Source organism: Sapajus apella, unplaced genomic scaffold (assembly GCF_009761245.1).
Source record: "Sapajus apella isolate SASKATOON/1434 unplaced genomic scaffold, GSC_monkey_1.0 scaffold1, whole genome shotgun sequence".
In the NCBI taxonomy this organism is placed as follows: domain Eukaryota; kingdom Metazoa; phylum Chordata; class Mammalia; order Primates; family Cebidae; genus Sapajus; species Sapajus apella.
The window spans coordinates 88,821,026-88,832,916 of NW_022436941.1; the positions used below are offsets into that span (position 1 = coordinate 88,821,026).

The 11,891-nt window shown below is 36.6% G+C and overlaps 1 protein-coding gene across 1 annotated transcript; it reads right to left on the reverse strand.

Annotated features, from left to right (window-relative positions):
• Positions 1-4,190: 4,190 nt before the first annotated feature.
• Positions 4,191-10,943, reverse strand: MRPS30 (mitochondrial ribosomal protein S30). Its single transcript, XM_032281177.1, has 5 exons — positions 10,286-10,943; positions 8,343-8,488; positions 7,591-7,696; positions 6,359-6,535; positions 4,191-4,592 (listed from the first exon to the last, which is right to left on the reverse strand). Exons 1-5 carry the CDS (start codon positions 10,869-10,871, stop codon positions 4,303-4,305), a joined length of 1,305 nt encoding a protein of 434 aa, XP_032137068.1. The 5' UTR covers positions 10,872-10,943; the 3' UTR covers positions 4,191-4,302.
• Between the last annotated feature and the right edge of the window lie 948 nt (positions 10,944-11,891).

The window sequence follows — 11,891 nt, forward strand, 5'->3', positions numbered from 1 at the left end:
CCCCAAACGACTAAAAATAAAAAAAATTTAGCCAGGTGTGGTGGCTCCCAGGAGGCTGAGGCAGGAAAACTGCTTGAACCCAGGAGGTGAAGGCTACAGTGAGCCAAGATACACAGCACTTGAGCCTGAGCAACAGAGCCAGACTCCATCCTTTAAAGAAAAAAAAAAATTTCTCCCAACCTTATAAGTAAACTTCCTAAACAAATCAGGATTCATTTTACCATTCACTTAGCAGAAGAGGAAGGTAATAGAAGTTCAAATATTTCACCAGATAACTTTATCACCCTGCAACCCGAAGGCTAGAGTTTTGATTTAATTATCTCAAATGACCGTGAATCCTTTTGAACTTATGATTACCAAAATACCTCTTGTTAGAAAAGGGAGATTTCTAAAACCTAAAAAGTAATTTCAAAGGTAGAATTTTGCCACTAATAATACAAGTTCTTAACAGCTGTCTTGGCCTCAGGAGTCATAAACTAAAGGCCCCAGTAACAAAACATTTAATAGAAATTAGTGAGGTAGGCCCAATGATGTGGTCCAAATAAAGAGAGGAGCAATGAGAAGTGGTGGGAACTGTGGCAAATTAGAGAGAGTATATACATCTAAAGGGACTCAGCAGGTAATTCCGGCGCCTGTCTATTGTAAACATGTAAGAACATAAACCTGTAGTTGCCAAATCTTCCATTTTATCAAGAGAATCTGGTATAATGAATGTTCTATGACCCTCTTGTTAAAGATTGGCATTAATTAAAAAATAAGACACTGCATAGGGTAACAACGAATGGCTTAAACAAAGCTCAGTTATCTCTGATGGCTCCTTTCAGCTTTAACTCCTGCCCACCTTCTTTATTAGTACTATTAATAATGACTTGACAAAACTTCTTGAAAGGCCTCAAAAGATCCTAATAAAGTACTCATAACATAAATATTGTTATTTTGGTAATAAGTCAGGTTTCATATTAACTGGAGACCCAAAGAAATACTTTGTAAGTGGCTAAACCTCATGTAAGCTTTCATTTCTCTAAGGTCAAGATAGCTTTTAGTAATTCAAACCGAGACTTAAAATCAAAACAAAATCTAGCTAGTTCACTTATAAAGCTTATTGACCATCTGGGGTGCATACTGTTGCAGTATGTATTTTTACAGTATGAATAAGGTCATCACATTAAACCTCAGACTTCTGCACAAACTATCATAGAAGACTCAAAAGTCAAGTGTCAAACTCTATTTATAAAAATTTTACAAAGTGAAATGTGGAATTCTGTTGGACAAAGAACACAAAATACAATCAAAATCTGAAAAAGAATTCACATTTCATACAGAGGAAAAGAACAGAAATCTGATTGAGAAATGGAGATTAATCTGTACTAAAAAGAATGCCTTACAGGAGGGGTCCCCAACCCGATATAAGCCATAATCACAGATATGCTTATCTGCACAGTAACTGCTGCCGAATTTCAGTCTACCACGTGCTTATTATCCACCAAAATAGTAATCATATCTATACCTTTGAAATATTACCTATAAATTCTTGCTCCTTATGAAATCTCTTATTCTTCCCTGATTACTTTTTATTGCTATTGTTGTTTTTACAAAATCTCTTTACCAAACTTCGGGAAATAAAGGCCTTTCAGGCTGAAAAATTCAAGCTGTCCAATCACGTATTGGCCAATATTAATGTTATAAACCTGTAGGCCTCTTTATATCTATCTATTCTTAATATTCTCTACAGCAATTTTTCCCACTTGTGCCTTGCTCTTTTCTTTCTCCTGCCTCTATCCAAAGCCACAATTTTACCAATTTCTATAATAATAATTTTTACAACTATCCTATCATGTTTTATGTAAATTAATCTTTTATGTAAATTATACCATGTATGCTAGAACAATATAAAGCAAAATAGGCATAGTAATTTTAACTTTATTGGTTGTCTTAGTATATTTTGGCTACAACAAAAAAATTCCATACACTAGGTGGCTTATAAACAGCAGAAATTTGTTTCTCACAGTTCTGGAGGCTAGAAAGTCCAAGGTGAAGGCACCAGCAGATTCAGTGTTTGGTGTGGATCTGTTCTCTGGCTCATAGATGGTGCCTTCTCACCATGTTCTCACAGGGTGTAAGGGGCGAAAAAGTTCCCTTGGATTCCATTTTTATAAGGGGCGCTAATTCCATTCACAAAGGTGCAGCACCCCGCTCCAGTCAGTCACCTTCCAAAGGCCCTACCTCCTAATACGGTAGTCGTGGAGGGTTAGGATTTTAACATAAATTTTTAAAAAACACAAATATTAAGACCTTAGTACCGGTCTACTAAAATATCTCATAAAAAAATCTAAAGCCCTCTTGCCTAATATCCAAGTTTTCAGTTTCCAGGAATGAATAAGCTAAAATACATGCATAATGAAACATATGTAAATTTCTTTAACATTTTCTTAAATAACAAATGTAATCATGAAATGCCTTTTCAAAAACAATATAATTTCATAATGAATTTGCTTATAATGAGTGGAATTTGATACATGTTGATAACTCCATATTAGAGATCATTCGACTAGTTTCTTAAAATATTTTGATTACAAAAATAATGTTCTCACGTTTGGGGGATAATTATGGAAATCTGATAATTAGGGGGAATAACTGTCCATAATCTTACAGACATGCAAAATGTGTCAGACCTTACTGAGTAAAATAAGTACAGAAAACTGTCCAGGGGAATTTGCTATGTAGGGCCTAATGACTATCTATTTGAAAGCAGTTTCAGAAGAACCCAAATCAGATTATTGGTTATATACACCTCATGAAAACCAACTGAAAAATTATTGGCTATAATGAATGACTTAAATTGGTCTTTACAAAATATATAGCTATCAGTATCACCTATATAAATCCACTTTATAATTTGAAAGAAAAAATTCCATTTCCAGTAACACAAAAATGTAGTCATACACAGGAAATGCATGGAGATAAAAGAAACTCTAAACTTTGCTGTGAAATATAAAATGTAAAGAGGCCAGACGCGGTGGCTCATGCCTGTAATTTCAGTACTTTGGGATGCCAAGGTGTTTGGACCACCTGAAGTCAGGAGTTCAAGACCAGCCTAACCAACATGGTGAAACCCCATCTTCATGAAATACAAAAAATTAGCCGGGTGTAGTGGTGCATGTCTGTAATCCCAGCTACCTGGAAGGCTGAGGCAGGAGAGTCGCTTGATCCCGAGAGGTAGAGGTTGCAGTCAGCCAAGATTGTGCCATTGCACTCCAGCCTGGGGAACAAGAGCAAAAACCCCATCTCAAAAAAAAAAAAAAAAAAAAAAAAAAATGCAAATAAATAAGATGTATCAGACCTCAAACTAAAAAAGGTTGACTACCTTAAATTCATTAATTCACATCCATTCAACAAACATTTATTGATTTCTTATATGATTGTAGGCACTTGGAATGGATTAACAAATAAAGCATATAAAGTTCAAACTCGGAGTAATTTGATTTCAGTGGGGTTTTCCATTGTTTCACCATTATACTATCCTCTTAATCTTTTTTCTTTTCTTTTAAAATCAAGTTTGAGAATTCTATAAAGCCTTATTTTTCTCCTTTGAACAACTAATGTTCTTTATTAGCATTACTTCCTAACAGTAGTCCATTACTGAACTGATTAATTCTACCCTGCTGTAGTGGGTTCTTTTGTTTTTTTGAGACAGAGTCTTGCTCTGTCACACAAGCTGGAGTGCAGTGGCACAAGCCTGGTACTCTGCAAACTCCGCCTCCCTGGTTCCAGCACTTCTTGTGTCTCAGCCTCCTGAGTAGCTGGGATTACAGGCACACTCTACCAGGCTAGACTAATTTTTGTATTTTTAATAGAGATGCGGTTTCGCCATGTTGCCCAGGCTGGTCTTGAACTCCTGGACTCAAGGAGTCCAGCTTAGCCTTAGCCTCCCAAAGTGTTGGGATTACAGGCTTGAGCCACTGCACCCGGCTGTAGTGGGTTCTTTTAATTACTGAGCATGTTAACATTTTATTTGGAATTTCTGCATTTATATTAAAATGTGCATTTAATAGTTCAATAACTCAATTTGTCTTATCAGTTAGCAACATACAAACACAATTATTTTGAAATCAACAAAAGGTAAGTAAAATTCAGTCTTTCAGTGATGAATCTGAGTAGAATAAGAGGTCTAATAACAGGTCGACATAAGAAATATTTGTCTTAAAAATCAATGTATTTAATATTTGACAGTTACAAATCTCATCATTATTGTTCTGTTAGTGACATTTAAATGTTCCCAAAGTTCTCAATCAAACATGTTTTTTAGTTTTCCAACAGCTGTGATTTTTCTTCTTTTGGTCTATTCAGTAGAAAGTGAACTATTTGAAGTAGAACATCATCATTAAAACCTTTCACATCATTATCCTCAATTGTTTCATAAAGAGGCTTACTTTGTGTCCCCCAACATATATTTTTACGAGGGTTATTTTGATCAGCTTGTTTAGTCAGTGCCAAAGTATTTAACTGGTAGCAGAAAAAGGAAAAGTATTTTCCATCTGTGATCACACCCTGGGAGACAAAAGGTCGAGTAACATCTGCTTCGCTCCAGAATCCTGTAGGAAAAAGTTATGCTGAAATTTACACAAAGAATATATTTTACCCAAACAAAACAAACATATTTGACATTAGAGGGTATCACATACCTCCCACAACTTAGATACCTTATGTAACCAAATTCCTGAAGACCTCAAAGTTTCCTTATCGTCTCCATTCTAACCCTGTATTTCATTTCTGCACAAATAATATTTTCCTCCCCTCTAGTATGCTGAAACTCATGATTAATCTTTTTCAACAACGTCAGCCTTAATTTACTTCTTCTAGGAGAAGCAAGCTTTATCTACACAAATGCCTTCCACATCTGGTACTATGATTACCCAACCACCAAGGCCAAGCAGTAACTTTATTTTTCCACACGTATTTTATATCATCTTTAATAATAATGTGTATTATTATTCTATATAATATATATTATATAAAATTATATTATTCATTGGAAATAGCCAATGAATATATTCATATTTATATGAATATATTTATATATTCACATATATGTATATATAATATATATTTATATATAATATAAAATTATTCATTGGGAATAACCATTGAATAATACTGTTAATATATGGAACTAATTTTATTATAAAAAGAAGCACTTTATCTTTCAAAAATGAACAGTGTCATTCTAACATCTTCAAGAAAGTTACTTCTCACTTTGTCTTCTTCTGTCTACTCCTAGTCCCACTTTCTCTATTCAATTCTATTACAGAAACCTAAGTCAATTTTGAGTATAAGGTTAAAATAAGTATACATGTTAAAAAAAGAGAGATAAGCCTAGTAATCAAACATGTAGTAAAATTCCTCCTGAATATTCACGTAATGTTGATCTACTTCATATTACTTCAGGTTTTAGAATAAAATCCAAATGCCCCACAATGAGCTCTAATAGTCCTGTAAAATATAGCCTCTGGGTTCCTCTATCTCCTTCTACATCATTCTCCTTGTCCCACTCTTCATTACCCTTCATCATGTTGTTCCTAAATATTTCAAGCCTGTTCCCAACAAAGGGACTTTTACTTGCTGTTCCTTTTGCCTGGAAGCGTCTTCTCTCAGACTTGTGCATAGGAAGCTCCTTGCCATTCAGGTCTTAAGTCATTTTTAGAAACCTTCCCTGAATGACTTTTTAAAACTAGGTTCTTCTCCGTACCACATTTATACCTGCCTCCTATAAATCATTCTACTCTTATGCTAAAGTATTTTCCCCATAGTATATTTCCCCACTATTTATAAGTATCACATGCTTCTTATCTTTGACCCTCCCACTATAAGTTCTAAGAAGGCAGGATCTGTTTCACTCAACACTGCATCTTGAACAGATACAGTGTGTGGCATATAAAAAAGTAGTCACTGTTTACTGAATGGATGAACAATCTCCTAATCCAAATATGGATATAACCTTTAAATAAATTATATGGGATAGCCATTGATTCAATATAAATATTTAATCCATGAAACCATTTCCTTTTCTACCCGCAGAAAGCCATTATCATCTAGGAAGGGTTGGCTTGGTTGGCTACAGTCTCAGAAATGCATGCAAAAGTACATTCACACAAGAGATGGTAAATTACCTCAGTGTCAGATTTAAACTGTATAGTATTTAAATATGGATTTTAAAACAACTGTACTTTGTGCCAATGTAAAAGCTTTCAAAATATTAAGATTCAATCTATGTTTCAACCCAAAGAAAACAATTTTAACTATTAAATTCTTAGAATGCTACAAATACCTTCAAAGAAAACCCTGTAAAATTAGTTATTACCTTGATACATAGCTTGTGCTCCAGTCCAAGCAAAAAGGCTTGCAATAGCATTAGCTCTAAAAACAACTTCTATCTGATCAGCACAGTTTTGTCTCAAAAGCCTTTCCCTTCTTAATTTGTCAGGTAACAGATGAAACTGGGTGTGACCATAACAGCAAGGATCTGCAGTTTTTGAGCCTGAAGAGCAAAATAAAAACATTTCAGATGAAACAAACATGCAGAACATCTGGAGCACATGTTTTAGTATTTGAGCCCTTTTTTCCCTTCTTTATACATCATATTCTCAGTACTCTAAATACATAAGTGGGAATATTAGTTTACTTACATAGCTTATGGATTATAATAAAGTTAAATTTCACATGAAAGCATGATTCCTCAATCTGTTAGCTGTCATAAAGCCCATCATAGCATGGAAGAATTTGAAAGAATATATAGAAAAGTTATTTAAAATTTCTATTACTTGTTTTCTCATATCCCTTAGTCATCATTAGCTTTGGTTGTCTCCTTGTCATATTAGCAAGAGAATACAACCACTTCAACACTTTAAATACACACTTTGCTTCTAATTTTTAAAAATGATTTTTATACTACTTTTCTAAGTAAAAATAATAAGTAGCAACATTTCATGAAATGCTGAGATTCTCAATTTTAGTGGTAAAGTCTTTTCAATAAAAAGTTCCCTGCAGGTCACTCCCTAAGACCACAGTGACTGAAAAGAGGCTGATAAAATAGGTCTCCACGACTAGCATAAAACCTTCTTAAGACTTCTTCACATTGGGTAAGAATTAACAAAGGAAGAAAAAATGGCAAAAGAATAAGCTGCATGAGGGAGGGCAGACATCAGGCATTATGAATTTGTGAATTCCTGATCTTACCAGCATGCATGGTACAAATATGAGACTTTAAAAAGCCAACTGCTCTCTCAAGTCCAGTTCTAAAGATTTTTACTTTCAAAAAAACACAAATTGATTTTCTATCTAATAAGTCAACAAAGCCTAATAACTGTTTTCTAAAGTTAAACACTGCTATTTCGGTGGAAACAAGTACAATTTCAAATAATGAACCAAAACATTTTCTTTCCAATGTTTATGCATGTTGCAATAACCTGAGATGAACTGTATTGCTCACCTCTCCATCATCAAGAATTAATTCCTCATTGTAGTCAATACTCCAAATTTGCATAGGACACTTTGAACACATTTATGGTATAATATGTCAAAAGAGAAACTTACCAACAAATATGTGGTTTTCATACTGCCGTTTGAATAATGGAAGTTTATCTGGCTTACATTTTATAGTGGGGATTTCTATAGGAACAGAATAATCCAATGGCACAAACTTAAAGAAAAAGAAAAGACATACTAAATTCACAGCAACATTAGTATGTATTTTACTCACACTCATTACATTTAAAAATCTTACCCATACATATTCATTTATATATTGTGTACAGCACTTTACACTGTAAGAGCAGAGCTGAAAACTGCAACAGAGACTTACAGCCTGCACAGCCTAAAATATTAACTATCCAGATCTTTACAGTATAAGTGTGACAACCCTTGACATGAAAGCATAGACAATACTCAAAATATACTAGTTTTTCTCCAAAAGAACTGCAAATATGTAAAATGACCCAGCTGATAAATGTTAAACTCGCCTGATTGATGACTAGCTAGTATACTTTAGTAAATTATAATCATAAACTATTTCAGAATTTTTGTATTAAGAGAAACATACAGATCTGTATGGTACTGCAAAATGATGCCTTAACTTGTTATTGTTAAATGATTATTTGACCTTGGTAGAGTACACCATAGCAGATTAAAAAGCTAAAATGACTGTTAGACATGGTGTCTTCAAAAAGGAAACTGAAAAGCAAGAGATCCACCTAAAACATTTTACTCTACTAAGACTATTACTTAATTTGCCTATGATATATCCTACATGAGATATCAATAGATACATAAATGCAATAAATCTTTACCTCTGGGAGTTGCTTGGATATTCGAATCTGGTTGTTCGGTTTATCATCTATCTGGTATCGCAAGGAATCAATTCGACCTTTTCGATGACCACAAGGAATAATTTCTTCACCACGCACCCAGTAAAAATGAACTGGGCGTTTATAATCTAAAATATATTCAAGATTTTTTTTCATCTGATCATCTAAATAAATTTGGCTATTAGAACACTAAAGAATACCAACTGAACAACAGATAAGAATGATTGAGGTAAGAGACTGGGTTATGTGATAATTTAACTATTATACCTTAAATATAACATTCAAACATTTACTGTCTACTTGTGCCATCATTACACTGAACATTAACAAGAGTATCATTCAACATAAATAAAAATAGGGCTGTTTTAGAAACTACCAATTTAATTTTCACAATAACTCCAAAAAGTACATATAGTTTTCATTATCTCCATTTTATATAAGAGGAAACTGGGTCTTGACAAAGTTAAATAGTTTTTCTAGGCCACCAATCAGGAGTAATCGAAGTCCATGATGCTTTCCTCAAGATCACTTATTTCTCAACTGAAGAAGGCAAAAAAACAAGCACACAGCAAGGCTAGGTTGAGCACACATCTACAGTCCTAACATTACTTCAATAAATATTAAGTAAGACATCCACTTGGTAGAAGATATAAAATGATGAACGTGTCAGAAACAATGATTTTTAAAATTCTCTATATGTTAATTATTTTTCATGTCCGCCCTCAACAGTTACATAGAAGCTGCTGACGTTTACTAGGAACTTGGAATTGGGGGTTTGAAGTTTGACCCTCCCAATCTATTAGCTACAGGGTCTCAGGCAGACACAGAATTAACGTTTCTATGCCTTAGTTTGCTTCGTCTTTTTTCATTTGCAAAACATTGTTACCTATTGTGAATGGTTATTGTGAGGATTAATAAATTGGCAGATATAAAATTAAGAACCGGGCCTAGCACATGAATACTGAGTAAACGTTAGGTATCTTAGTTAATACTTCATTTCATCTTCACAATTCTACAACGAAAAACTACTACCGTAATTCTCATCTTCAAAAAACACGAAAAATTAAGCAAAAAGGAAGTTACTACTCCACCATGTGACACATGGTCACACAGCTTTTTGGTGGAATAGCTAAATGGAAACCTGGCCTGCCCCATTCTCTAAGTGCCCTTTTTCTTCATCACCACTGCTCTTCCACTTGGCTGGACACTCACAAAGTAGAGTCTAAGATTGGAATGCTGGAGAGCTCAGGATGTCTTCAAAAAGGAAACTTGAAAGGCAAGAGATCCACCTGCAACATTTTATTCTACTAAGACTATTACTTAACTTGCCTATGTATTGGCTTCATTTATGTATCTCACAACACTTATTTTGTGTTTTAGTTCTAGAAATAGAAACTTACTTTTGAAAGTACAGTACTAGCATGATTGTCAGTATACTTGATTATATTTAGAAGTTATGCAAGCATCACTCATGTGTGAGCTACTACTAATCTTTGGGAAAATAATTCCATATATTTATCTGTGCTAAATACGGATAATTTGTTTAATGATATTTATTTTGAAAGGGGGTGTATTTTTACTTGGATTTAACTGGGGAAGACAAAAAGGGAAATACAACTATTAAAGAATGTGTTTAAATTTTGCCTTGTATTAAAACCTATGATATAGGCAAGTTAAGTAACAGTCTTAGTAGAATAAAATGGGCTTAAGAGCTGGTTGGTTGGTGTTAGCACAGCCGCAAGTACCTAGTCTCCAGATTCCTAAGGCAGTGACTGTAACGAAACCAGGCCACCCAAACAGGAGCGAAAGGACTAGGAAAACATGAATGAAGCAGAGAGAAAGAAACGAAGAGGGGTAAAACTGTGGCGGGGTAACGCAGTATAATCCCCACCTCTCCCTTCCGCCCCGGGGGACCCAAGGCTCACCGAGGGTGGCGGCGGCCAGGACCGGGTTGTGTGGGCTGAGAAGGCCCACGAGGGTTGCCACCAGCTGATCGAGGAAGGGCGAAATTATAACCTCCCTCTCCTGGTGGCGGAATACGCGCCGCTTGCGCCGCAGGTAGAAGTGCTCCTGCAGCAGGCAGTCGCAGGCGGCCGCACGCAGCGCCGCGAGGTCCAATGCGGGCGCGGGCTCCGGCTCGAGCTCCGCGGAGGCCGGAGGCAGACCCGACAGGAACACGGTCTTGGTGAAGTACTGGTACCAGCGGTCGGCGTTCAGCGCGAAGGTCTGTGGGTAAATCATGTACTTCATGAACTGCATCTTGGTGAGGATTTTCAGCTTTTCGTCTACCGACTCTGCAGCGTGCACCTTTGCGTTCCAGTGCTCGATCCGCCGCTGCCGTGCGGCCTTGCTGTGGGCTGTTAGGGAGGCCACAATCGGCGGGTAACGCGCGACAGGGGTCGCCGCGACATCTTGGCAGATTGTTTCTGCAGCCGTGGCGGCATCAGCCGCGGTGTGCAATGAAAGCCTCGGATTGCGGAGCAAAGGCCTCCAACACTTGGCCGCCGCCATCTTTGTCCGCGGTTCCGGACCCAGAGGTCAACTTAAGCAATTGTCCCTGCACTCCTGCCGTAGGGACCAATCGGAAAGCGGGATCTGAGCCCGGCTAGGAAAGGCCAATTCTCGGTGGGCGGGGGTTATCGTGCGTCATTCATGGCTTAGCCAATCATATTACCTCTCCAGTCGCGGTTTCCAGCGTTTGTAGGTGGAAGGAAGAGCTTGTGTGTTGAGGTCTTCCGCTGGGAGGAGATGCTGCCACCTAGGTTGCATGTAGGAGGTTGTTTGTAGGACTAGGGCAACCTCCCTTGCCAGGAACATCCTGCAGAAAAATGGCAAGTCCTTGGTTAAATGTATTGTCTTCATTTATGTATCTCACAACACTTGTTTTGTGTTTTAGTTCTAGGAATAGAAACTTACTTTTGAAAATACAGTACTAGCATGTTTTTTCAGTATACTTATTATATTTAAAAATTATGCAAGCATCACTCGTGTGTGAGTTACTACTAATCTTTGGGAAAAGTAATTCCACATATTTATCTGTGCTAAATACAGATAATTTGTTTAATGATATTATTTTGAAAGGGGGTGTATTTTTACTTGGATTTAACTGGGAAAGAAAGAAAAGGGAAATAAAACTATTAAAGAATTGTGTTTAAATTTTGCCTTGTATTAAAACCTGTTATAAATTCAACATGAGTTGTTCTTAGTAATCTGTGAGCCCTGGCCTAGCCCTGGCCGGGGCTCACGCCTGTAATCCCAGCACTTTGGGAGGCTGAGGTGGGTGGATAGCCTGAGGTGAGGAGTTTGAGACCAGCCTGGCCAGCATAGTGAAACGCCATCTCTACTAAAAATACAAAAAATTAGCTGGACGTGGTGGTGGGTGCGTGTAATCCCAGGTACTCGGGAGGCTGAGGTAGGAGAATAGCTTGAACTTGGGAGGCCGAGGTTGCAGTGAGCTTAGACCCTGCCATTGTACTCTAGCCTGGGCAACAGAGCAAGACTGTCTCAAAAAATACATAAATAAGGGACTGG